The sequence below is a fragment of the Strix aluco genome, chromosome 1 (genome assembly GCF_031877795.1).
Source record: "Strix aluco isolate bStrAlu1 chromosome 1, bStrAlu1.hap1, whole genome shotgun sequence".
Taxonomy (NCBI): domain Eukaryota; kingdom Metazoa; phylum Chordata; class Aves; order Strigiformes; family Strigidae; genus Strix; species Strix aluco.
The window spans coordinates 140,472,564-140,500,523 of NC_133931.1; the positions used below are offsets into that span (position 1 = coordinate 140,472,564).

The following is a 27,960-nucleotide window of genomic DNA, read 5'->3' on the forward strand; positions in this document are numbered from 1 at the left end:
GGCTCAAAAAGCAGCCGGCGCCGGGAGACCCGCCCGCTGCCCCACGGCAGGGCCCGAGCCGAGCCGAGGAGCTGCCCCTCGCCCCCCGGTCCCTCTCCCCTTCCTGTCCCCCGCAGTCGCACCCGCCCTTTACCCGCCCCCCGCGCAGGCGGGTGCCTCCGGGGACAGCGGCGCCCGGGGGTGGCGGTGGGCGGGGCGGGGGAGCGAGGCCCCGCCCACCGCCGGTGACGCGACGCCTCCTCCTGGCCTATGGGCGGCGGCGGGAGCGGCGGCGCTGGGGCTGCGGGCGGCGGCGGCGGCTGCGGCGGTGGCGGGGGGAGACCTCGCGGTGAGTGGGGCGGCGGCGGCGGCGCGCGGGGGCGGGTGTCAGCCCCGCCGGCCTCCTGGGGAGCTCGGGGGGCGCCGGTCCGGTACCGGGGCAGCGGCAGAGCCCAGCGGGTCTCCGGGGCGGGGTTGCTCGGGCGGTGCGTGCGTGCGTGTGCGTGCGTCTGTAGCTGCCGCCGGCGGCGGCGGCGGCGCGGGTGAGTGAGTGAGTGAGTGGGTGAGTGAGTGGGTGTAGAGCCGGTCTGCGGGTGATGGGGCGGCGCTGCCTGAGCTCGTTACAATAAGCCGGGGTTTAGACAGCGGCTTGGGAAGCCCGGGTCCGAGCAGCGAGCCCGGTTGTAGCGCTGCCGGCTGCCGTAGGGCTTGGCTCCTCCCGGTCTTTTAGTGTGTTTATTCCCCCGGTCTTTGATCTAGGACTCCGCTGTGATTTACAGCTGTGGAAGTGACTGCTCTTAGGAATGATTAACAGCAGGCAGTAAGAAACTTTGGTTTAAATAATTGCTAAGCTTGTTTTGAACCACCCGTTTTTGTTTTGCTAAAGCGAGTCCACCACCTTTGGCAACTGTGATCTTTATATGGATGTGCAAAAGCTCTGCACGTATATACGTTATATCACCATGCATATACATTATATCATCATGCATATTGTGCATAATAATACATAAATATTTAATGTATATAATGACATGATTTTGTATTAAATACATCGTGCTCGTACCCTTTTGAAGTCAGGAGACTGCCTTATTATTTTTAAATTCAGTGTGTTGTTTAAGTAAGCAGCCTGAGCATTTTTAGCTGCATACAAAGAAAGCTCTGCAAACACGGTGTGCAATGAAGGCTAAGCGACTGATAAACCAAAGTTGCTGCTGGGTTTGCCTTGGGCCACGTACCCGGGTTAAGCACAGAGGCCCGTGGGCCGCCTCGGGTCGCCTGTGTTTGCTTGTTGTCTCACACCCGCTCACTGGGATCGCCCTGTAGAGACACGGTCACCATCAGATCAGTGCAAGGGGCTGGGTGTTCTCACAGCCCCCGTGAGGGTGTGGCCATTTTAGATAAATATTGCCTAATTCTGCTAGCAGTGGTGAAAAGGTGAAGGCAGATGGAGGTGTGGAGCCAAGCCACTGAGGATCGGGGTCTGGCCCGCTCGGGTGCATTTGAAGCTCCCACCTAGCACGTGTCCGCATCACCCGTTGCCCAAGGAAAACAGCGGCTTGAGTCCTCATTTCTCACTTTACTTCTCACATGGACAGAATAGGGTTCAAGTGAAGACAACAGTCTGCCTATTCATGCTAGGGAAAACTGAAACTAAAAGTAATGCAAGCCAGGGCTTTCCTGAATGACAGAAAACTGGACTTCCTTTAGAAAAACAGCGTTTTCTTTGTGTAAAAGATGAAAATAATATTTATGTCTACTTCAGCCTCGGATATTATTTATAATGCTTGACCTGAAATCCAGAAGTCTCTTGTTTGTCATTTATATTTTATATTGAACCCAAAAAGTATTTACCTTTTAATGAATTTTAATGTAAAGAACTTGCACTGGTGCACCATGTCTGTGTTCATATACTTTTAAGGGCTTATATGTGAACTTTAGTATAGATTATTAAGATTTTAAATTTTATTTGGAAAATAAGTATATTTAAGTTTTGGGAGTTTTTTTAAAGGAGAAAAACGTTCTGAAAATATTACTGCTAAGGTACTAACAACATAATCTCTCCAATACTATAGTGTAATTAGAAGACAGTAGCACTGGAAGCCTCATCCAGTTGTGCTCCCTAGTAGAAGCTGTGCAAATATAGGCAAAAAGGCAGAGCTTGGTCCCAGAGAATTTATGAAATAGAAAACAAGACACTATTTGTGAACATAAACAAAAATAGTTGTTTAATCAAGTACCTCCAGATGTTCCTACAAGTGGCAAACCCATTATAAGTTACATTGGTATCATGCTTTCTCTTTCATTTATGTCTTTATAGTTTAACTGAAGTTAACTTATCAGCTGAGCTACTGGAATTAAGGATTCATGCTTTTATACCATTGCAAAATGGCAGTTGCCAGCTTGCAGATGCTCTTTCCTAAAATTAGCTGGTTTGTGATAGAATCTACCGCAATACTTTTTATGTTTGAATAAGCTACTAATTTATTTGAATGATGCAGGTTTGGTGGGGGTTTTTGTTTGTTTTGGGTTTTGCCCTTTTTTTTTTTTCTTCTTTCAAGGTATGTTTATGGTACAATCAGTCAGGGATAGCCCAGCAGAAAGCTGGAGTAGTATCACAACACTGCATTGCTGTGTTTATTGCCTAGATGAAATACTGCCTAGATCCTATCTTAACAGACTTTCAGTTTTCTTGTTTTCCCTTGTTTCCTACTTGCAGGCAGAGATGAGTAAACATTGCCTTTACTCTTCAGAGCCCCTCCCTTACATCTTCTAATAGGCTGAAGAGTTGTTTTCAGCTATGCTTTTCCGCATTAATTCCTGAAGAGCAGCTATTCTGAAGGTAGTGCCTTTCACCAACCCTGGTGTACCTGCTTAAGCTACCTCTGTGCTTGCTGCATGCCCACGGTACTGTCATAATTTTAGTGTAGGTGCAGTGTAGGGATCAGACATGAGTGGTGCCCTGCTGTGCTGCAGGCTCTCGGTGTCTTAGGATTTCCCTTCCCAAGCACAGTGCTGTACAGAGCAAAAAACACTGGCAGTTTGGGTCAAACTGAGTAATTCTTAGGTGTAAGAGGAGGTGGAGCATTAAATCAAGCCAGCAGTTGGTAAACATGTTGTGATGTGGCTTCTCTGGGTGAACTGTCACCATCTAGCCACGACGGTGATGTGACTGATGTAAGGTAGTAGCACTGAACAGATGAGGGCCAGAGCATAATAAGGGCAAAGGCTATATTCCTAGAAATTTTTACAGATCTCGTGATGCTTCTGCACATGAATCTCTTACAGAATAGCTTTTCCCACCCAGAGAAGGTTGTGGCAGTCATAATTTTGAAGCCTCCTGCATCCAGTTCCTAGTTAAGCAACCCAAGCGCACATCCCCTTGGGGCTTCCCTCCATCCCCTTGGGGCTTCTTGCCCCTGCCCTGGAGCTGTATTGCCTTTGGCCCAAGGGGCTGCACCTGCTGGTACCAAATGTGCTTCCTCAGTGTGGTGGTCTCCTCTGCCTGCCCTTCTGCTGGTCCTCTGATCCTGTGGAGTGAAAGATGCTGTAAAGAATATTGATACAGAAGTTGGGCCCTTCTGACTGTAAAGGCCTGAATCAGTCTTGCAGCCCTATTTCAGTTGATTTTTGCTCTGTACTTTTCCTAACTGTCATCATTTCAGGCAACTGCAATCTTCCCTGCTTTTATTGTACAGTTTTGTAATTTCTCCATATGAAAGAAGGAAACACTTCTCTGGCAGGCTGATTTAAAAAACCCAACAAACTACAACACAACAGAAAACACACTATAATAAATCCCAAAGTAAAAAGGTTGTGAACATTTGCTCAGCAGCATGGACTGCTGGAGGTGTTCCTTGCTCCCTGGGAGTAGGTGAGTAAGATAGGACAGATGACAAATTTGGTGTACCATCTCTCTGCAATGTATCACATGGATCTTATTTCCATACATGTGGTATGTAGTATGCCTAAGCTTTTGGCTTTTGTAAGCAGAGAAGAAAAGACACCTGATTGATTTAGGATATTGTGATTTTTCTTTCTTGCTAAACATTTTGCATCTTTTTATTATCTCAAAAAAATAACTCAGCAATTTTTTTGTTCTTGATACTAAAAATACTAAGAGAAAAAAACAGCTACATGTCCTATAGGAATTCCCTAACTTCTTGGTAGGATAACTCTTGGGATAGAGAAGTGAATCATGCTCTAGTTGCCTACTGACTACAGGGAACTAAATGCACAAGTCTGGTGCATAGTATTTTGACTCTGGATCTGTTTATCTGTAGTATTCTGTGCTAAATCTCTATACAGTACAGCTTGGGCATGGGTTGGTGGCCTGGATGTGGGTGACCGGTGCCTTTCAAGGGGGCTGTCCAAGGGGATCCAGGACATCTGTATGAGTCTGACGTTATGATACATGACCTATAGTTGATCCACCTTCTCCTTGGGCAGCAGCTGAAGAGTAAGTAGGACACCTTGTGAGCATCCACAAAGACGCTGAATGTTCATGTTTAGCTAACTGAATCCTACTTGTCCAGATTTCTGCAGGACAGGGGGATCAGTGGGAGATTAACAAAACGTAATCCAATAGTGTAATTGCATTTGTCCTGTGTTTCCCACCATGTTCCTCCAGTGATCCTCTTTCAACCTGGAGAACTTCAAAATAGTATTTCTCTTATCGAGGTCTAATCTGTGAAGACATATAACAAAATCCTTGAGGCTTCTGTTCCTAGGAATCAGTTTCCTTTTGGACTTTGCTGGGCATGCTATATACATGATGTCTCTCTGGTACTGCAGCCTGAGTTACTTCAAAATGTCTCCCAGCCAGCACCACAGAGGAAATTGTCAATAGACATGAACCCTGCAAAAACCTTTATGACTCAGCATCAACCTGTGGGCCTAGCCTGAAAGGAAGGACTTGCTCAGTTTGAAAGGTGTTTCCCTTTGCTCCAGCATCTTCACATGATTGATGTTATGGATTGCCACAGAGTCCTTTAGCAGGATGCATACCGATGATTTTAATTTGTTTAAGAACAAATAAACCAACAATATTTTGTTATGGATCTTCTCTACGGTAACCCTTGTGTGTAAAAAGAGAACGCAATCTGCTTTACATGCCTGCTTTTTGTGGTATGAAGAAATCCACGTTTCTTGGTATTTAAAGGTTTTGTGGCTTAAGAAAATTACTTGTTCCTCTCCCTTTCTTCACTACCAGAGTTGTCTAGGAGGATAAACTCACTTACAGGTATCCTGTGCCTCAAAGCAAAACGGATGTTTTGGTACTGCAACAAAGCATTTATTTTACTATGGAAGTTGACAGTGAGTAATATACCTGACCTCTGTGTGGGTGTGTGCTGCCAACACATCCTTCAGGTTCCTGCCCCTCCTCTCCCTTAGGGAAGCCCTAACTGCTCACCTACCTTGCTCCATGTGTGCAACAATAGTCACCAGGTTATAACTTTGTGCCTTCTAATAGTCTCGTTGTTTTAATTGCATAATGGTGATGTGTGGTTTTAAATTAGTCATGACTTCAGTACCCGTTTTAGTGAGATCTTCAGCTGTCTTCCCAGAGGCGAAGGCTTTGTTTTCCCAAAAGCGGCATGCCTCTTCCCAGAAGAAATGAATTTCTACTAATGAGGCATGAAAAGGTGAGGTGGTAAAGGGAGTGGGTGGAGTGGTTACAGGGAGAAGGGAAATAGCTGTGAGTCTGGGGTGCTGGAGGACATTTTGATAATGCCAGAGCTGATGACGTGCTGGGCATTTGCATGTATAAATAGTCACATTTATTAGACACATGGCGAGTAGTGTCACTGCAATCATGCTTGCCTTGAGAACAGCTAAGTGTAATAGCCTTGTCTCTCATGGCATAGAGTAACATGACCCAAAGATACCCTCGCATGTCTTCAGACATGTGAAATGAGACTGACGTTTAATGGCTGTGACACCAGTGGGTCTGCTCCCCAAGAATTTATGACTATGTTGCATTTGTTACGTCTGTGTGGTGCGGTGTGACTGTTTGGAGTTTTATCAACAGGGTTGTTGGGGAAACAGGAAGACAAATCTCTCATTCCAGATGAGATAAAGCCCCTTGTCTCCCCCTCTTCAGGCGGATGAAGGTGGGGGTTGCTGTGAAGGTGGTGGGGAAGGCAGCCAGGTGGCTGGCTTAACCAGTCCCTCCACCTCCCAGACATGAAACTGGGTTTGGGCAATAAGATCCAAGAATCAGAGAGGATTTATAGCCAAAATATCCCTGTTTGACACACATAAATACTTGTGCTGAAACAAAGCCTTCCTAATCTGCTTGTCTGTAAGGAAGCTTTGACTGCTATTTTGCTCTATCACAGGTAGGTTTGGAAGGAAGATCTGTTTGACCTGCTGGCCAGGAAAAGGACTACACTGGCTGTGTAGTCCAAAGCTAAATCTTAGAATAGGGATGCAAGATCTTCTCCCATCTGAGATCTTTTGGGCAAGCTTTTCAAAGCTGAGTCACAACGGGTTTAATGCAAACCCTGGTAAGCAGGTGTTAATAGATCACGTCACCTTGCAAAGAAACCATCTTGACTTTCTCAGGAAAACTACTCTTCAGTACATGCACCAAACCTTGTAACTAATGCACGATAACTGTAAAGATTATTTGGAATACTGTGGACTATCTTTAAGAAAACATAAAGGCAGTCTTCAGGCTTCAGTCCACAGACAGATTTTGCCTTCTTTTTTGTCATTACATACTTGAATTAAATATAAGATTTGAAAAATACTATTAATATGCTATACTGTAGTATATGTGCATAAGCAATGACTTTCTTTCAAAAATGATTCTTCCATATTCCCCAGGCTCTCCAGAGCCACCGGTCTTTGTCCAAGGCAAGTTTTGCACATTAAATATATTTTATTAGAGTAACATGTCTGCTTGAAAAAACACAGCTTTAGGATAGCCTCTGAAATATTTTCAAGTATACTTCTAATCTCTCACACAAGGCACCATCTCTGCTTACAGCACTGTCTTGCCTATGCTCTTAGACCATGACAGCAGCAAGCACTAGCGTGTTTCTGAATACTGCAGAATTATTTTGACCACCTGAGGGTCATTGGAGCTTCTGTCATTCTAACCTTGGGTGGTAATTGACTTGTCCTAGACATCTAAATGTAAGTCTGTTGGCACTGTGGAAAACGGTGATTGGGTTCAGTGTATATGATTATCCCTTCACTGGATTTTTATCAAAGCTTAATTCTAAGGAGTGCTCTCTTTTTCCCGTAAGCTCAGCTAAACTAGATAACTTTCAAATCTTGAATAGCCTTATTCTCTCTAATGCAGAGGAAATTCTGGTTTTCAGTAGTCAGTTAATAGCTAGCTCTTACAGTTGCAAAAGCTATGTTGTTTTTATGCTAGATGACAACCATTCTCCTTCCTGTTCTTCTGCTAGATCAATAAAACAGACTCTGTCGAGGACAATGCTATCTTTATAGAGTGCTTTCCAAGTATGTAAAGCACTTGCCTGTATATAAAGCGCTGCAGGATTTGAAACTCGTCTGTAAAGCAGAACGCATCATCGGTAATGGTTATTCGATCTCTGTTGGCCATAGTGACCCAATAGCATCAGTTCTGCAGAAAAGTTACTGGCAGTGACCCAGGAGGCTGGATACCTGCAGTGAGACTTTCCTCTATGGGGCTTCCAGCTGCGGAGGATGTGCGGTACTGCTCCCGCCTCTCATGGGCCGTTCGTTTTGCCAAGTTACCTTGATTGTGGTTTCCTTCTGAGATGCATGTGTAGCCCTGGACTGAAAAGTTATTATCCCCACAGCATCGTTGTGTTTCTGCAGAATGGTAGAGCTGGAGAGGATCTCTTGGTGATTGTCAGGTCCCATCAGCCACATGATAGACGTTTATTACATATTTGCATGTAGGACCAGAAAGTAGGATTTCAAATACGTCCATACGTAATGTGTAGGTTTCAACTGGTTTAGCTAAAGGTGTGATTATGTAAAATTGACACTTGTTCTAAGACTGGATTGTGCTTTTTTTCGCCTGAAGTAAATATACTTAAGTGAACCTGGAATAAGCCTTACTTAAACAACACAAACTTAAACCAGTTTCATCTCAGTTCGTTGTTTTCCTATAGGCTTGTAATACAGTCTGAGCTGACCAGGTTTAAAATGAATTTAAATCTGTGCATTCTACTAATTTAGGCAGCACCTGCTTCATGAGTGGGAAGTCTTTCTCCAGCTAAAGGCAGAAAAAGTCCTTCAGATTACTTAGTGGTCTACTTGAATTCATTGGTAGAAAAATATCATGTGGGTTTGGGCACCATGAAAGCAAGCTGTGGGCCATGTTTGTCCTGCAGGCATGAAGTTTTCTACCTTTGCTCTTCTTGCTGCTTGATCGAGCCAGTGTTTGCTGTTGATGACCACAGACCACTCAAACCCAAGTGCTGCTTTTCTTCTCTTCCTCCCATGTTTGTGTGTTTGTCATGTTTCTTGCTGTTGTCTAACTTCTGAAAGGAGTATTGGGATGAAAGTAACTAAAATCACATCTTAACATTTAGTGGGAACAAAAGAAATGAGAAGCAGAAGATCCAGGAATATGAATAAATCGCTGATTTTCAGCCTGATTTTCTTATTGGTCAGTCTCATGAAAAGTTTCTCTGGCCAAATGCTGTTTGCTCCTCAGAATTGTCTGCTGTAGTAATGAGTAACACTATTTAGAAGCTATTTAATTCTAAAATATTGTTTTCATGCCACTGCCACAGGCTATCTCAGAAAGAGAACAAAGCCCACTGAACAAACAAGCTGTCCAGTTGAAATCACTCTTAATACGTTCTTAAATGGTTAATTTAATGGTTGATAGATCCAGCTCATAAACTAGTGCAATATAGGGGTGCAGCTACAGAGATGCAACACCAATAGGTTTCTGCTGTCACGAGGGGCCATCTGGTGCGTTCTTCAGGGGAAGAGAGTCCGAAGAGTGAATTGCTACTGTGTGGGAGACTGGATAGCTGATCCAGCTGGACCATTGTAATGATCCCTCATGGGCTTGCTCAACTTAAAAAGAGCCAAGAAACACAACAGTTTGAACAGAGTCTGTCAAAATGCTTGGTGAGCGCACTGTGTTGACTGCGATATTTCCTATCTTCCCCACTGTTCTGAGCTGCAGTTATAGAGATTGCTTAGGATCGATCTGTCTCAGGATGTTATTACTTAACTATTCATTTTATTTTTGACTGTATCTGTGCTTGGTCTTTCCCAGCCATCTCCCCAGACTCACATCATGAGACTGGGACTTCTAATTCTGTGGTTACAGCCAAGACTCTTGCTTTTGCTTCAGCTTCCTCTCTGGGGACAAGACCAAGCACTAGCATTTCCTAGATGAGACCAGGTGGCGTGTCACAAAAATAGCCGTTTTGGTAGAATAAGGAAATCCATAGCAGAAAGCAAGCCAAGCTAAAACATGTAGTGCTATGTAATAGCAATTCAAGCAGCAGAGAAAAATCATATCATAAATTAAAAGACTTTAAAATGAGCAAAAAATGAGAAACTTCTGGCACATGAGATGCAAAGTGTTTCAGGGAGTGAGTCAGGAAGGAAAAGGTCAGGTGATGTCAGCCTCTGCATATAAGAGACTGAGAAAGAAATGTTGCAATAAAACTGCATGGCGTTTGCTGACTTTTGCTCTGCTTACTCAGCAGGAAAGATACAGCTGCCATCGGCCCTTCTTTCCTCATGATATGTAAAAATTAGTTACTACAGAGAGATACCTTGGGGACGATAATATTTTTAGGGCAACTTAATTTGATTTAATGCAGTGAAATACTTAATTCCTGTAAGAAATATGAAGTTTTTGGAAGAAAGAAAACCATACATTCTCTGAACATAAACTCTTCTTCAGAAGCAGCATTTAAGATTTTTCTTAGGATTTTAATTAGCATTCTGAAATGCTGATACTTTAGTCTCTTTTTACAAATACCTTCTTTATGGTTTGTAATCCAGTTTGTAAAAGCAACAGCTGTCTAATGTGTTGTTTGTAATTGGCATCATATAAAAATATCTAGGGGTGGCTTCTCTGTCTGTGAGTGATTGTATATTGCCAGTTCTCATTGGTGTATCTAATAAGATGTGTGTATGGTTTGTGAGTGAACAACATGGACATCTTCACTTGTCATTTTTGTAACTGAACGGAACTTTGACTTGGAAAGTACACGGGTACTGTGTCAGCAATTGGGATTTAGCCTGGAAATTACTTGCTTCTTTCCCTTTGTTTTCAAAGGTAGTTTTACTGCCAGTCGTATACTCTAATTTATATAAGTATTGGTAAGAAGTCTAATGCTTATCCAGTATTTTCCATGTTGAATGTATACAGCTATAGTTGAGACATAATTGAACTTGCCAGACTGCTGATTCTGAAACAGATTTCTCTTAGCTCAAAGGATCTCAGAAGTTCTCTGGAGCCATACTGAGACTTTACCTTGGAGGTCACCAGTGCTTCTGTTCAAAGACTGCCTCATGTCTTTGTTGGCTTCCTGAAAATGCCCTAGCAACAAAACCGGCAATTATTTACACTACAGAATCATTTAGTGTAGTTTAAGCTACTTACTATGCACTGTAATATTTGCAAAGAGTTAGGAAAGGCAGGCTCACATGGCAGACCAGCTTGACAGGCTGCCTGGAGAACACAGGAGCCAGGGCTGCAGGAGAATTTTGAGCGGTCCCCAGGTAGTCTGCAGAAGCCGTGGCAAGCATCAGCCCTGAGTAATTACTGATTACCATGATGAAGGCTGGCACATACTGTTCTTTCAGTGTCTTGACCCACAATTACAGTTCTGTAGCCATTGCCTAAAATCCCAATCTGCCAGCGTTAGCCTTACCAATATTTTCTAATGGGAAAACCTGAAAGTAATAGTTGCTCTGGGATCAACAACCCACTGAAACTGCAGAATATGCATGAAGTCCTTTGGTTGAGCATACGTCTGCAATTTGAGACTGTTAAAAAAAAAAAAAAAAAAAGAAAGTGAAGACACGTTCGATGCTCTCCCCTACTGTGAACAGATTTCTTAGTACTTCTTCCTTGTTTATCTTTAGGCTTTTAGAGGTTTGAGAGAGGCTTGGTGTGTGAGTCATACTGGTGTCCAGCAATATGGTATTAAGTTGATGCAATTCAAAGTGTGGTATAATACCACTGTAATTGGAAGTCTGTGACCCACACCTGACACCGCAATCCATGCCATGTATGTATTTTGGAGAAGAGAAGGAAATTCGTATGTTTGATTAACTCTTTGATTTTCACATTCCTCTGGAATTAATGAAAATTTCTTTGATAGTTTTTTTTAAATGGCCTGAATTCATTGTCTTGATAAAAACAGGTTTCAGTAGCTAGGAAGATTGCAGTACAAGGGAATGGCTGGTTGGGGAAAAGCAGTAACAGAGTGTTTAAAGAGTGTCTTATACCTGGTGGCCATAAACAAGCATTTAGCAACCAAATGGAGTGAAATCCTATAGGAAAAGAGCAGTTAACTAAGCATCATGACAGCAGCGGCTGGAAATAAGAATTTCGAGTGCATCTGGAAAGGCATGATTTTTGGCAGTGCATTTCTACGTCACGTTGTTGTTGGAAGGAAGGTCTGTGAATCCTGTCACTGATTTGGAAAGCTCTTGTTCTTTTAAAAGCAACTTAGATGGTGTCCTCGTTTCCTGCTCAGCAACGAAACAATTCTGCTGCTACTGTAATACAACACTGATAAAACAGCTACCTTGAGGCTGGAAAGTGAGATGGATTTGCTCAAGGGGTACTTTATTTTGTTGACTTCTGTCGTGTTTTAAATCCAGCCGGTAGCAAAACACTGTGCAGCCGCTCGCTCACCCCCAGCAAATGGGGGAGAGGATTGAAGGAGTAAGGGTAAGGAGACTCGTAGGTTGAGATGAAAACAATTTAAAAATTGAAATTAAAATAATAATGATAATAGTAATAACAGAAAATACAAATGAGTAATGCACAGTGTGATTGCGCACCACCCGCTGACTGATGCCCAGCCTGTTCCTGGCTAGTGATCCCAGAGAAGAGAGAGTCCTGAAACCACAATCCCAGAAGCCAGGGTGAGCTTCCTGATCAATCCTTATCTATATAGTGAGCATGACATTAGATGATATGGAATACCATTGGCCAGTTTGGGTCCATTGTTTTGGCTATGCTCCTTCCCAGCTTCTTGTGTACCTGCACACTAGCAGGACACGAGAAATTGAAAAGTCCTTGATTTCTTAGCAACAACTAAAAGCATCAGCACATTATCGATATTCTTCTCATATCAAATCCCATACTGAATACAAACCACAGCACTATTCTAGCTGCTAAGAAGGAAAATTAGCGCTATCCCAGCTGAAACCAGGACAACTTCACTAAGTGGTATGCAGACATCCGGGTGCTGTGCAGAGTTTAGATGAAAATGCTGATGTTTTTCATATTCTTTTCACTTCTGACAAGCAGACCCTTACGATGCTTTGCTGAGGGAATGCAAGGTGGATAACCAGCAGGGTAGATGAAAGAAGGAAGGATGCTTTGTGTCCTCCACAGTTGAGAGTTACAGTCCTCACTGTTCTGTTCATGGACAGTGAGGGACAGAAGGAAACTCGTGGCTCCTCTGATGTGCAGAGTTGAGTTGACCCCAGATATTAAACTGGACCAGGTGAAGTAGAAGACATCCACTTACACTGAGGCTGAGTTACTCTGGATTGACTGGGAGTCCCTGCTTGGGGAACATAATTTGAATAAGATTTTTCCTATCAACAAGAGCAGTAGTTCTGTGATGGCTATGTACCCAATTCCTGTAAATGCCAAGCAATGTTATGATGTGATCAGTGTGGCATCACAGAATGGCACATTTTATATGTATAAATGTATGCTACCTGTAGTTTTCATATCTTTTCCTCAAAACTGGGCAATAAGCACTCAAAATTTTTACTGTTTCTTATACTCTGAGGTTCCAGTATGAGTCACCATTTGGTCACTGCTGAACTAGATGGACCTTTGCATTGATATATACAGTATGGCTGGTCTTATGATTCCAGGCAGTTTTGTTCCATAAGGAAGTTAACATTGCTTTCTCCCACTTGTTATCCTTTCATCTGAAACCTATAATAACATTTCATCCATGCTTCTGACTAGCTGTGAGTTATTACTGAGTTGGGATTTATCTCCTCCATTTCCTACTGCCTTGGAACAGCAGTGGCACAGGCATCCCTCAGGTCCTCTGCTCCGTGCAAGAGTTGCAGATGCTCTTTTCCCAGCAGTGACTCTCCCTGCCAGTGACTGACCTTTCAGAATTAGTCCAGAACCTGAGGCTTCTGCCAATCAATAAATGCTCCCCAAAAGAAATTTGCGTTGTCCTATCCTGAATCAAAGTACTACTTATGTTTTAGCATGGGATTACTGAGTTTATTATAGTCTTTTTTTGAACCCTCCAGAGCTAGCATCTTAATTTATTACAGCTCTATTCTTCATACCCTCCCCCTCCCACCATCACCCCTTGCATGTGTATTTTCCTTACAAATCCATATGGATGACTTGCCTTTCAGGAACATAGGTGCACGCAGGCATGTTCTGTGATTTATCTATTACCCCTAAGAAAAGCACTACAGCACTTGTTTGTTTGGTTTGGGTTTTTTTTTCCCCTGGATTTTTTTTTTTTAGGTTACAGGAAATATGGCAAGTCATCCTACGTAATCTTTTTACTTTGGGTGGTTGTTGTTGGCAGTTGTGGAGCCATTCCCTGGTGGTTTTGTTGATTATGCAATTAAGAACTGTCAAAAACATGTACTGCAAGGAGCAGGTGTTACATTAAGTATATGAAACTAATTAAGAAAAAAGAAGTCTTCAGACTGATAATAGATCAGAAGCAGAACAAAAACTTCCTCAAAGCAATGGAGGTTTTTTCCCCAGTCACAGCAGAAAACATTTTATCAAAACTACAGATCTACCACTGCCTTTTTTGATTCTTTTTCCCAGCACTGGTTTCTACATTTCTCTCTCAGTGGAAATTTTTTTTTTAATGAGAAAAAAGACCAGCAACCTTTGGTTTGTCTTCTGAAGGCTGTTTCACTCTGTCACCAGTATTTTGGGTAGGGTTTTTCTAAAGATAAAAAGACATTTTTTTAAGCAGACAGTTGAACTGTTCTGCCTCACTGGCTTCTACGTGTGTTAAAGAAGTCCCAAAATATATGTCTTGCTATGAGACAGAATACTGCATTCAGTATGTTTGCAAGTGGTGACAGTGACTGGTATGATCTCAGACTTGGGGTGATCTCAGTGGGCTTGTGTTTCCTTTTTTTTTCAGATTACTTGATGAAAAAACAATGTACTTTAAATATTTTAGGAAGGCTTTTGGTGTTGAAATATTAATTTTAGTCATTAAATATTGAAAACTGTGATGGCTGTTTGGAGTTTAAACTGTTCTTTCTATCCTGCACCAGTTCTGTGCTATAACTCGGTCATTAGAAAAACAGACAACAAAATGAAATGTGTTATTTCAGCCCTGTCATTCACTAACAGTGTCAGGAATGAGATATTTTGGCCTTGCATAATTTCTTAAGTCACTTAAGAGACAGGAGAGAAGAGGCTGCAGAATCTGATAGAATAAAGGTATATAATTGGAAAAAAATGCTATTTTTTTAAAAAAACCCAACACATTCAACCAGAGCAGAAAGGGGGATGATACCACCCCCACCCCCCCAAAAAAATTACGTAGGTTTACAACTGCACCCGGTGGGAAGAGATAGCAGACAGAATCCTCTTCTAACAGCCTGAGCCCTGCACAGTGTTTTCTGTGGTGTGGGCTTGCACTCTCTTGAGAGATAAAAGCTGTTTATCCTTACTGAAAGGAAGGCTCCTAACATACTTTGATATTAACAGCAGTTATAACTGATGAGCCAAATTCTTGCCTGCCCCCCTTGCGGAGCTGCTTGGCGCTGCTGAGCCTGTGCAGCAAGAAGTGTCCAAGGCTCTTCTAATGCCTTCAGCCCAGAGTGTATATGCCAGTTAGGCATAAATACATTGAGTAAAAAAAGAAAATTTATTGGGAGTGTGTTTTTGATATTCCTCTGTGCTTTTGTCAGTGCCATCCTAGCTGCAGAAGCGAAATGGTGGCCTTACCTTTATAGAGACGAGAACCGTACTGATGACACCGTTTAGGATGTCTGAAGTCCTGTGTAGGGACTTTTCTATTTGGAGGCAGAGTATCTTGATCCTATAGAAATTTGACAAAGATGTGTTTGTCCAAAATAATTTCCTAGTCAAAGAAATATATGTGTGCTTATCTTTGTGCTCTGTTTTATTAAAATAGTTGAAGTTGTTTTTTGAAAGTTAGACATGTTTGTCCAGAGGGATGCACGGGGAGGATTTTGCTCAGCTTCTCCTGCTCGAGTGGCACCCCTCCTGACCATGGAGCCTGTGTGGGGAGACGTACTGGGGTGAAGGAGGGATCCTGCTTGGGTCTTCTCGGTTTGGAAGGAGGAGGCTGACTTTTCACAGCTGAGGAGGCAAGAGGCTGTTTTTGTAGCTGAGGGTCAGTGTTGGTGTTAGCTGGCAGTGGCTGGATGGCATGTGGGAGAGGTAAGGGGGAAAGGCAAATCGCAAATCCTTTTCCCATGACAGTTGTTTTTAGACAGGCGGTGTGTATGTAAGTAGCAAGTGAATAAAGCTGCCATGCTCTTCCCATGTGGATACCTGTCCAGAACAAACTGACTGATTTAAAGGGCTGCAGAGGTAGTTAAAAATTTACCAGGATTTCCAGTGAAAAAGTAGATTTAGAACATAAGTTAATGATGGGATTTTTTTGATTGGTTGAATTATACACTTCCCTACATAGAGGTTTTAAAACCATGGACACCGTGAAATTTAGCCTGAGTTATTAGCTAGCCTGCAGGATCCAAACAGTTCTCTGCTTATCTCTGTCTCGGAGAAACGGTTGAGAGGGGTTTTTGATTGTGCTGACTCAGATGTTTTAGCATCTCCTGGGCCTCAGCTGCAGTCACGCAGAGCTGTGCTTGGGTGCCTGGGAGCAAGGTGTGGGCAGCACTGCCTCAGCTGTGTTTGTGCACTGGGGATGCTGGCTGCGTGGAGCTGGTGGGAGGTGGGTGCAAGGATGAGCCTCAGGGCAGCTCTCGGAGCAATGAAGAAAAGCACTGACTTCCAGAGATGGACAGGCATCGCTGGACTGTCATGTATGACAGATAGCCCCACGCAGGGCCTAACACAGTGCTTCTAAAATGGGATTTTTTTAAATTAATGAATTCTTAGCTATAGTTAATGCAAACATGTTTTCTGGTATATATGGCACTGTGCCTGGCTCTTCCCAGTGTCTACTAATGTCTAGCAAAAGTGATAATGATGTTCAGAGAACTACTGAATGTTCTAAATGCCAATCTCATGTCTGTTTTGGTTTTTTTTCAGGCTAATTTGTATTTTAATACAAACCAGTGAAGATGACACCGAAACATGAAAAACAAGTAAGTCATGTCTAAGCTTTAATAAAAAAGGATTCTAGTTGGTCATTGTGGATTGAATTTCATTAAGGTTCCCATGGACCAGGAAAGATTGGTTGTATTCTTCATGCTTTTAATTGCCTGGCTACAGAATATTATGGAGCGATGCAGTGCCGGTTCCTTCTGTTAAAGTTTGATGGAAGAATCAAATATTCATTGGATCAGAGAGAAGGAGAGTAAGTGACTCTGTACATAAGGGACTCAGACACTGAGACAGGAGAGAAGGACTTGGATTTCAGTCTGCTCTCCATTGGTCTTCAGCTATTTTGTAGGACATAATGGTTGGAGCTGCGTCTGAACTCTGATTACCGGATGCATGGACCACAAGAATCACACTTGCACATTCTCTTTTACTCAGTCCCAATGAACATGAAAAGTTTCAGACAAAATAATTTGTTCAGCTGTTAGTCTCTTATCAGCCTTACTACTGAGCGTGCATGGAGTGAAGATGCCAAAACTCCCAGCATGAGAAGTCCCCATGTCCTTTGTGGTTGATCCTTTTACTAATAGGCAACCTGATGGGAAACTTTATTTTTCTCAGAAGCTTTGTGGAAAATGACTCTTCAGGAGTTTTTGACTAATCAGATGTGTAACAGTGGCACCGTGGAGCATGAGTTTATCACCTGATACAGTCCTGAGCATAGACATTTGAATTAAAATGCAGCTGGAATGATTAATGTGAATAATCATCCAATGTGAGATTATTTTTATTCCTCCTCCATGTGGTAGATTTTTTCCCTATATTAAAAATAGATGTTTTCATGTCAGATTTTCTATTTTCCTAATAGGAAAATGTTAAAAAGAGAGTTCTCAGAAACAGTTTTTGTGGTCAAATTCTATATAGTAGAGCTTCTGGCTTGTCCTTGTTTCTGAGCAATCCATTGTACTGTGCAGAAATATTTCCAACAGGAGAAAGGAGGTGGGGAAAGGAGAAAAAAAAAAAAAACAAAACTTCTTATGTTTGCTTCAGCTGCTTTTTGCCTTTATGGTGTATTCTTTCTTTTGAGGCAAATCCAAGTGGGAACATTTCAGTTCTCAGTGCTTGTGTCTACATGACCTCAGTGCTGCCGTTTTCCTCTGCTGTCAGCACTCGTGTTCTTTGCATAGGACTGTAACCACAAGGAAGTAGGTGTAAACCAGGCTTGGGGGTCACTTTGGCCATTTTGTCATTATGTGTGACCCTAGCTACTTGGACTGCTCCAGGCCTTGAGGACAGGGTAGCAAAATGCCACCAGTGCCATGCCTAAACTGACTGTTTTAGCCAGGAATTAAAAGGCACATCCAGCCAGAGAAGCTGCGCTGCTGATGCCTGCTTGTTAAGCAGTTATGACTATTTGTAGTAGTTACGACTACTTTTGGGGCAGATTTGAAGTTCTTCATGAGGATGTTTGAGCAGGTGTGGCTGCTGGGCTCAATATCAAAACTATAGCACTAGCAGTTTGGATAGGAAATGTTTTGCGTATGAATTTAGCAGTTTCCAGGGAGAAGGAATAAATGGAGATGCCACTTCTTCCAGTACCTTTCTGCTGAGTCTATATTGTTCCCAGTGCAGTAGGCCTCCATGACCAGGCGTGGACACTTTGAACTCTCAGCAGTAAGTTCTGGTTTTGAAAATTGTTCCCCTTAAGCGTTAGAGGACACCCACCATTCTTGAATGCAGGATAGATATGCATGTATTGTGCCCCTCCATTAAAAAACAAAAACCAAAATGGAAAGTTTGTATAATGTGGTGTAACAGCTAGATCTGCAATTCTGGAAAAACCGAGCAGAACTGGGTGGGGGAAGAAGACACCTTGAAAAGGATTGCAGCTGACAAAAGTAAAAAGTCCCTAAAACCTTGGCTCTCCTCAGGGTCTGCTTTTCAGGTTGTGTGGCTGGACTGCAATACAGTCTTGTGACAAAAGATGAAGTTAGTTTTCATGTGGGCTGTGGGAGGAAGAGGTCAGCCTCATCTCCCCTACGTGAACAGTGTGTTACTTGAAGATAGACACACCTGTTGAGAGTATTCTAGTTTTTATAGCAAGATGGGGAGGAAAGGGAGTATATACAGAGCAGAAAGGTATTTATTGCCCAGAACTACTGTATTCTGGTGTCTTTATGATGAGTGAATGCAGGATGGACTGATCATACAACAGCAATCTCCCAGAGGAGTATTCTGCCACCTAACTCTGCTTGGACCCTAGTATAGCCTACATGTGAATATTGGCCTTTACAAACCTACTTTTATAGGGACAGGGAGGTATAAGCACCATTTCTGGCAGTGTGTGTTCATCTTTACTTGGCAGTTAGGGCTGCTTTGGTTAAATCAATATTTTTGTCCCAGTGGGGTCTTGTATCCTGGAGAAGGCTTAAAGGTCAAAAGAGGAGGGATAGTCTGTGTGTGCAAAGCCACTGTTTCAGAGCAGCAGAAATTGTAATGGGAATTGGGATTAACACTTCCTGGATTCAAGATGTTTATAGGGGAAGTAACCATAGCTCTTGAGAAAGGCTGTACATTTTTGTTTTTTTCTAGTTGCTTAACATTTATCTTGCTTCATTCTGAACTCAGCCTCAGTATTCTTTGGTAAATAAAGGGGAAAAAAAAAGAAATGCCCAGTCTTCTAAAATCCTGGTGTTTCTAATTGGAGCTGACGCTGTCTGTGTGTGAGGGCTGCAGTTTGCAGAGGTGCTCTGCTGTACCGCAGATCATTTTTACTCTTGGCTCAGTGATACACTGCCTAGACACCTGCCTGCCACAGAGTGTACAGCAGGTCTCCTTTCCTCTCTAGGTGTAGTCTGAAGGGTGATTGACTTCCTCAGTATTGAAACTCGGGGCCTATTTTATCATGTGGTCTGGAATGACTTGCAAGGTAACCCGTAGCTAACTCACAGCATATCCAATAGTAACTTTTAATCATAATACTTTGGTATAATAGAGGTTGAAAGAAGCATTTTATTTCGAAGATTATTTTGATTCAGTACAAAGGAGAGGGTTATAGAAGGTTACTTGGAAATGAAGTAATTTGGGGAACCTAGACAAAGAAAGGGCAATGAGAAGCCAGTATGGTGGTAGATTAGCGGAAGGGGACCGAGGTTTGGTTATGAGCTGGCTACCTGCAGTTGTGACTCCTGAGCTGCAGCAGTTAGTTGAAGGGAAGAGGAGAGCAGTGTTCTGTTTGAAGCTTCCTGGCATAATTCCTCTTCCACTTGCAGGACTGATGCATTTAGTGCTCAGGAAAGAAAAGAAAGTATGTTTAGGAGAAGTGGTTGCAGCTCTGGGGAAGAGTGGGACACAGGAAAATAGAAGGCTGGGGAAGACAAAAACTTGGGAGAACGTAAGACTATGAATATGAAAAGATGTTACAGTGGATCTGAAAATATGCTATGTCTATATATGTGTGCTAAATATGATAGTGAGGCAGGTGGAAAAAAAATAAGTTTTCTTCTCAGTTGTTCATCACATTGCTCAGGATCTGCTCAGGAGTAGGAACAACTTCCTCATGTCTCCCACGAGTGTTTTTGTAAAAGTAAAGGCATGACCCTCAGCTGGTAGAAGTGATTACAGCTCTGCTAATTTGTTCCTATTGTGCCATGTTGGCATGGGGTTAAAAAGCTGTGGAGGAGAATCAGGGTCCAGTGCTCTTCAGCGATGAAAGTAGCAGCAGAGGTGGTGAGAGCCCTTCAAACAGGCTTTCTTTGGCAAGGTGCTCATGGCACGCATCAAAAGGGTATCCAGCAATAAAACAGAAAACACCCCTGTGACTAGGAGCTGGGCTAAGTGAGATAAAACTGTGGGCTGTATCCAGCCATCAGGCCTCAGGGTCCCCATCCCTGAAGCAGGACCACCAGGAATCGTCATTTACATCACCATCGTTTACCAGCATGGTAAATGATCTATTCCAGAGCATGAACACCACCCTGCCATGTACAGAGTGCAATGACTGTTCAGGAAAAAAGAGTATCTTTCTGTTCAAGGTTGTCATTGTTCTCCTGTCAGTCCACTGAAGGTTGCTGCTGGTGGCACGCTGAAGTGTGGTGGTGGGGGGAGAAGACTTGGCTGAAGAGTAAAGGTTTCTTTTCTAACATCTGTGGTTTGGGCACGGAGAGACACATTTTGAGACCTTTCTAGTTCAAGATTTCTTGATTTATGCAAAGTCATACTGAAAAAGCATGTTATTTACCAGAGACACTGTCATTCCTCCCACAGTTGATTCCTGTACCTGGTGATCTTGTGCAGTGCCCTCCTCTCAGGGGGAATATATCTACAGCTTAAAATGATAGTTTTCTTTAACTGAGTCATTGTTTAAGTGGTTGGCTTAGCTCTTTGGGTAAATAGCTTATTTAAGCAACTGAAGTAGGACAGCCTATTTGTTGCTTGGGAAATAGCAGGTAGTTAGGCACATTTTCAAACTTTGTTTTTTAAAGAAACCTTTTCCATCCCAGTATGAACATACAGATTTGCCAAGGTTTTTTGGTGGTGTTCTTTTTTTCTTTTTTAAAAACATGATACAATGACATGGTCATTAGCTAAGGATACTTGAAAGCGTGTAATTTTTCAGCCTCTTCCTATTAGTGATGCCCAGTTACATAACAGTAATGCCCACAGGCCTCTCGCACTTCTTCGGTATTTCTCTAAATTATTTTATAAAAGTAGAAATTAAAAGGAAATAGACTGTATATGACAACTTCTATGACAAATACTTTATATCATTGTCTCCCAAAAATGGGGAATTACACTCTGCAGCATGGGTGTGTTGCTTCCTTGGACAGGTTGATGGGGTGACTGGAATATAGCAGTGTCCGGGTCCTGCATCCTTGGGTATACTCCATGGCTTAAGTTCCTGGTGTATCAGGAAGCATTAAGTGTCATGGCAGAGGTGGAGGATTTGTCTCCTTCCAAATGGCACCCGGGACACTGGACTTGAGACCTTGAATTCCCTGCATTGAATCTGTGTGTGTCCAGGGCAATTAATAGTGTTGCATCCTTTTCCACTGGCTGGAGCGAGTCATTTGGGGCTTAGAAAACTGAGGTAGTTCTTTAGCTCCTTGTTGAGGTACCGAGCACTTTCCTCCAATCCCTGAAATCAATGGGTGTAAATACTTGATTTTAAAAAATATAGGTACAATGACAAAAGAAATTTAGGAGCAAATATAATGCTATACGTATGTATTGGGTACATGGAGCAGGTTTGTAACACATTCTTTGTGAATGTTGACTACAAGGGTGGGAAAAGCCTAGTTCTCTCTTACATGTGTGACTTTGAATGTTAGGTTTTTAGTTTGTAGCTACTGATATCACCAAATCTCCCATGCATGAAACATGTATGACTTGTCACAGTATTACTTAATCTGAAATACTCCTTTTCAGTTAGCACTTTGGTGAGGAATTTCCCGGACATGTGGTGTAGCTCAGATGATTCATTGCTTTTTGCTTCTCCTTTTATAGGGTTGCAAAATTCAATAAAGCAGCAGTTCAGCTTTTAATCTGAGCACAGTAGTTTGTGAAACAGCAGAGCAATCAAGAGAGTCTTTCAGGCTCCCTTTGTCTTCTGAAATTAATTGCTTGATTTTTATTATGCACTTGCAGGAATTTGTAACTGTCTTGGTGCGAGACCCCAGGACACAAAAAGAAGACTCATGGCATTCTTACATAGACTATGAGATATTTATTCATGTAAGTATAAAAAAATATCAGCGCAGATTCTTGGGACTCTTATTGCTGTTTCTGTCCAAGCCAGGGTTGTCTTTGGGGTATTAATGGAATTTCTCTACACCACTTCTGGGAGGCTGGAGGATATTATTGTCCTTTTAACTGAGATGCAGTAGAACAGGTAAGGTGGGTTGGCCAAAGGCCATGCAGAAGATCTGTGACAGAGCTGGGAGGTGAACCTGGTATTGTGTTTACATGTGCACTCTACAGTGTCTTGCAACAGAGACTATTCTTAGCTTTACATATCAACTAGAAGATTGTCATATAGTCGGTGACATCTTACCATTACAGAATTCTGGTGTTCAGGTATTCATGGGAAGACAACTTTTCAAGTAATTATCTGGCTATTGGTACTTCAAATTCTCCCGAGTTTTTTTTGCCATGTTATTTGGTTGCTGCAGTGCGGTTGTTTTCAGTGTACCTTCACATTCATATTATGCTAGTTTAGTGGTGCTTGGATATGCCAAGTAACTACATTTGGGTTTATGATTGTAGTCTGCCATATGGTAATGGGAGTGCACTTAGAATTATGGGTCTCTTGTGTCTTAAATCTGTCCTATACATAATTTTGTTTTGTTGATTATTCTTTGGTGGGTGACATACGGAAGGAGTTATCCAAATCTAGATCCAGGGGTTTTAATTGCAATGTAAAAAAATTTTTTGTGAAGTGTATCAAGTATCAGGTGAAGGATTTGAAATCACCAACTTACATGGTTAATGCTTGGCACAAGACCAAAAGCATTTCCTTCCTGTGTGGGGGAGTTAAGCATTCAGTGTAATGAGAGCAAGCGGTCAAATGATGGCTTATTAAATGTCCATTGTGACAAGTACTTCTCTTCTGTGTGGCAATCAGTCCTGGGAAACTTTTACATTTTACAATGTGGTTTAAGTACTGGTTCTAAAGCAATTGTATTTTTGACTTCTGATAAACAGAAATTCTGTACATTGGTGGGGCAGGTGCTGTATTACTGCTTCACAGGCATTGGTGCTTCTGAATATATATTACTTTATATATAACTGTAATAGTCAGTATATTACCAGCTTTCTCAGTGACTGCTAAGTTGGGGCGATGTCATTGAGAACTCAGTGTTATATGATTCAGCACTGGGCATCTCTGAAGCTGATAAGCATCAGCTTCATCATAAGGATCAGCTCAGCTTCCTACCAGCACAATGCCAGGCCTTTCAGAGACCAAGTCTCTAGGTCAGTCCTACCATCCAAGCTTCTCAATGGATTAAAAATCTTGGGTCTGCCAGGCTTTTAGACCAGCTGGGTTCCCCTTCTGCCCAGCTCCTAGAGCATTTGGCTTCTTAAACTGCGAGGTATCCCAGACACTCATCTTTTCCAGCAAGCTGGCATCTTTGGGCCCCCTACAATCTGTGTCATTTGGCTGTCTAGGAGTTGTGGTTCCTGGCAAGTGATTGAGGGTGGCTTAGACTGCAGGCAGATTTATAATGGAGTCCTGTCTGGTAGGTAGGGTTTAATCTAAATGTGTGCTTCACGGGAAAATTTGGCAAAAGCATTTAATTTCCGTGAATTGTTTCTCTTTTGATGAATTGGTGTTTTTCTAGTGGACTAATAGTGTTCTGTGGGAAAGCTTCCAAATGCTGCTACTTGTGGAGAGCAATCACATTGGTTTCTTTGATTTAAGTAGGATTGCGCACTGGAAGAACTCTATGTAGCTAACTGTTTGCAGGGTTATAACTAGAATAGCTAAACATTATTTTTTTTCCCTGGAAAGATTGGCATTATCTGCTGAAACTTTTTTTCTGAGATCTTTTTTCCTGTTATTGTTGTGCCATAATCTAGATCTCTTGCTTTTAAAAAGAAAAAAAGCGATGAAAAATATTTCCCTGAGAAGCACTAGAAACTGTCACCAGTCCTGTCTGAGATAAAGCACAGTCCTTCACTAAACTGAATTAATGTCAAGCTTTCCATTGGTGTCTCAGGGATTAGCGTCTTGTGTTTTTAATACCATGCCTGCACTTTAGCTTAAGCTCATTTACAAAGTAAAATGTTTTTTATTTCCCAACAGACAAACAGCATGTGCTTTACAAGGAAAACATCCTGTGTTAGACGACGCTTTCGAGAATTTGTTTGGCTTCGGCAGAGGCTTCAGAGCAATGCAGTGCTTATGTGAGCAACTTTATGGCTATTTAATAATCTGTCAATCATGGAAGGGGAGGATTGTTTCATCTTAATTCTGAGAATTACAGAAATCGGAGCTGAAAAGTGTCCTGTGTTTCTGGGGTTGTTTAGTTTGGAGAAGAGGAGGCTGAGGGGAGACCTCATCGCCCTCTACAACTACCTGAAAGTAGGTTGCAGAGAGCTGGGGATGAGCCTCTTTAACCAAGTAATGAGTGATAAGACAAGAGGGAATGGCCTCAAGTTGTGCCAGGGAAGGTTTAGACTGGATATTAGGAAGTATTTCTTTACAGAATGGGTTGTTAGGCATTGGAATGGGCTGCCCAGGGAGGTGGTGGAGTCCCCATCCCTGGAGGTGTTTAAGAGTCGGGTTGACATGGCACTGAGGGATCTGGTGTAGTTGGAAACTGCCAATGCTACGTTAACGGTTGGACTAGATGATCTTCAAGGTCCTTTCCAACCTAGATGATCCTGTGATTCTGTGAAGTTTATTCTGTACAAGGCATGTTCTCGGCTTTACACCCAGAAGAACTGTATCAGTACAAGAAGGTTTGTACTGATAGCCTTTGTTAGGTGAGCCCTGCTCTAATTTGTAACAGATTTGATCTGCGTTTCCTTTTGCAATGCACAGGCAGCAGAAACAGCAGTCTAGCATAGGTGTATGTACCTCCTCTGCACTTTTAGGATGTACTTAACTTCTGCAAGGACCATAAGAGACCCAGCCAGACATGCATTTAGGCTTAACAAACAGACCAGAAAAATCAAATTAATTTATATTTCCCTTTGAGCTGAGTGAGAAGCCCTCCAGTTTCTCAACCTTGTGTTCCAGATTCAATTTCATGAGCTTCTGGAACATGACCCGTGATTTTTCACATGTTCGGGGTTGGCATTTGCTTAATGCATTTTTCTCTGCTGTTTCAGATTTGGTTTTAACTGTGTATTTGCTTCTTGTTTATAAAGACAGCTACCCGAACTGCCATCTAAAACTCCCTTTTTCAATATGAACAATCCTCATCACGTGGACCATCGCCGGCAGGGTCTGCAAGAATTCCTGGAAAAGTAAGTACAGCCTATCCTAGAGATGTTGGCATTTTTATGATGTCATCAATTTTCTGCTTTAAAATAGCTCATCTCTGGTACTTGAGAGCCCCCGTGTGGTCATCTGTACATGTTACACATCTGGATTTATTTTTTATTTGCAGAGTCATATTTCATACACGTGACTTCAGCTCTATTGGTTATAAGGCAACTTCAACTGGCACTTTTCCATTGTGTTTCACTGCATTGGTTATAAGTAATAGTTTGGGATATATGTCACTTTGCAATTGTGTACTAAGGTTGGGAGATCTTTCACCATGATGTCTATTTCTAGCTTTCAAGAATGAGCTAGATATTCTCATACAAAGAAACAGGCTTCTCTCCCCCTTTATATTCATGGAGAATCAGTGTCTTTGTGAACTAAACCCTCGGGAACCTGGGAAAACTCTGTAGCAAGATCTCCTAACACAGATATTTCCTATACTACCAATTACTTTGTTTACCAGTCCCACTAACATAAACAAGCTGTAGCAGCTGTGACTGTTTTCAGTAAAGCTGCAATCTGTATAAAATCATTCATCAGACTTAGCTAGAGTCTGTCTGACCTGTGTTACAAGGGAGTACTGTGTGAGTTTCAGTACTGCATCCCTCAGTCCTGCTGCTGTAACCACTTTAACTTCTGCAGTGGCAGAGACCCTATTGGTGTAATTTTCTGCTTTCTCTGCCATTCTTGTACCCTGGCACTGCCGGTGTGAGAGCAGGCCACACACAGCTGCAGGGGCAGGAATTGTGCATACGTTTGCAAGCTCTCTTTAACCACTGCACAGGGTAAGGGCATGGTAAAACACTGTAAGGAGAGACTATTTATCTTCTTTCAGTATTAATGTTTCCATGAATCAGAACTGCATAAGCAAAGGAAAAAAGCAAATAATTCAAGTAGGCTTTAAGCCTTGTGGTCAGTGGGTAGAGGAATATTGGACCCACTATTTTTCCAGTCAGTGTATTATAAGCCTCCCTAACAGACAATAAATAATTGGTCCTGAGGTATATTTGTTAAGCATAACAGCTGAAGGCAGGGAGAGCTAACTGCTGCAGGACAATATTCTATATACAGTTATATAGGATCTGTTGCTGGATAGCAAATAAATACTGATTGAAGGCATGTGAGAGAGGAAAGGGAAAGCAGAAAGGATCAGGTTTTTTTCTGCACCTCAGGAAACAAGGGTGATGAAATAGACTGACAGTGCTTCTAGAGGCAATAATATTAATGGTTATATGAAGGTTGTGGTAGTTCAGGTCTCAGGGTCTGAGCAGTTCTAGCTTAGCTGTGCTGCCCCATGGAGTAGTGCATTTCCAAAATCACTCTTATTTTAAAGTGGCAAAGAGGACAATCTGGTAACCAGGTATTTCAGCATCAAAAATATTTGCAACCGTTGTCTCTGCTTCAGAAGGCAAAACAGAGAGGTAGATTCTCTTAAAACACATCCTCACTCTCCAGTTTTGGAGATGTGTGTAGCTTCAATGGGTACTGACAGCAGAAAATGACAGCATGTGGAGCATTTTACCTTGCTGCTGTTTGTCCAGGAATGGGCAAAGAGGCATCTCTGTAACGTAATGATTTAAGTGTTTGAACTTGGATGCTGTTTAGAAGGGTGTCAGCTTTCTCTCAGCCCTAGGGAATAGTTGGAGGGAGTTTTCAGAGATAGTTCTGTTGTGGGGAATTGGCTGGGCACCTGCTGCACTGTACCATTGCCCTCTGCTGGCTGGCACCTCTGTGCTGCTGCTGCTTACAGAAGGGATCTTTTTACTGGCTCAGCTAGGCTGCCATGATGCCTTTTTTCTTTTTTTTTTTTTTTTTTTTTTTTAATGAGTCTGAACCAAAAGTTATGATTTCTTTCTCTAAAATTGAATTTGTGGGACTCATTAACAAGCGACTTTACTAAAGCTCTAGATCTGGATGCTACATGATCTGTAGTGTGGCAATGCCAGGGGAAGCAGGACCTCCCTGGTATATTAGAAAGGGGGTGGGAAGGGAGCCAGAAAGTAGTTGCATGGGGTGGCGTAACCCAGAACTGCAAAGCCAAGTGCTCCATTCACCCCAACAATGATGGCAGTCACTGTGTACAAGCTCACAGCCTCACTGGTGTTCCTTTATGGCAGTGGGATGAAACAGGATTCAAATCTATGTGGACCTGTAAAGGAAGAGGTTCACAGGTAACATTTTTCAAATGCCTGCATGTGATGCAGGAACCCGAACTCCTCTCTGCACTCAGTGCCTTGTGAGATTACCAGGATCCAAGCCATCTCTGAAATGGAGTTTAGATCTTTCACAGTCTCAGTTTGTGCCCTGTGCCCGTTGTTGTGTGAACAGGTTGCTGTAGTGTCTACCAGGGCAGGAGCCACATGCCCGAGGAGTAAGGATTGAGCAGCTGGAAGGTCTCTGGTACTCAGCTCCCGGCCCTGGGAGCACCTCCATATTGCCTATATGTGGATGGCTATGGAATGCTCTTGTCCTCCTTCGCGAGTCACTCCAAAATGAGTTAGCACGGGGCAAGGTGCACACTAAGAGCCTTTGTGAAGCCCTTCCATGC

General features: G+C 42.5%; 1 protein-coding gene across 3 annotated transcripts in view; it reads left to right on the forward strand.

Moving 5' to 3' along the window:
• Nucleotides 1–251: 251 nt before the first annotated feature.
• The window catches only part of SNX10 (sorting nexin 10), a 35,957-nt gene continuing 8,248 nt past the window's right edge, over nucleotides 252–27,960 (forward strand). The window contains exons 1-5 of one of the 3 annotated variants that reach the window (XM_074837782.1): nucleotides 252–328; nucleotides 16,406–16,461; nucleotides 22,064–22,150; nucleotides 24,222–24,322; nucleotides 25,292–25,390. In XM_074837782.1, coding sequence (XP_074693883.1) covers nucleotides 16,438–16,461; nucleotides 22,064–22,150; nucleotides 24,222–24,322; nucleotides 25,292–25,390 — 311 coding nt within the window. In that variant the 5' untranslated portion in view covers nucleotides 252–328; nucleotides 16,406–16,437. Of the gene's footprint in view, nucleotides 329–2,840; nucleotides 5,622–16,405; nucleotides 16,462–22,063; nucleotides 22,151–24,221; nucleotides 24,323–25,291; nucleotides 25,391–27,960 lie in introns of those variants that run through there. The other 2 variants (XM_074837788.1, XM_074837798.1) reach the window with 2 other exon arrangements.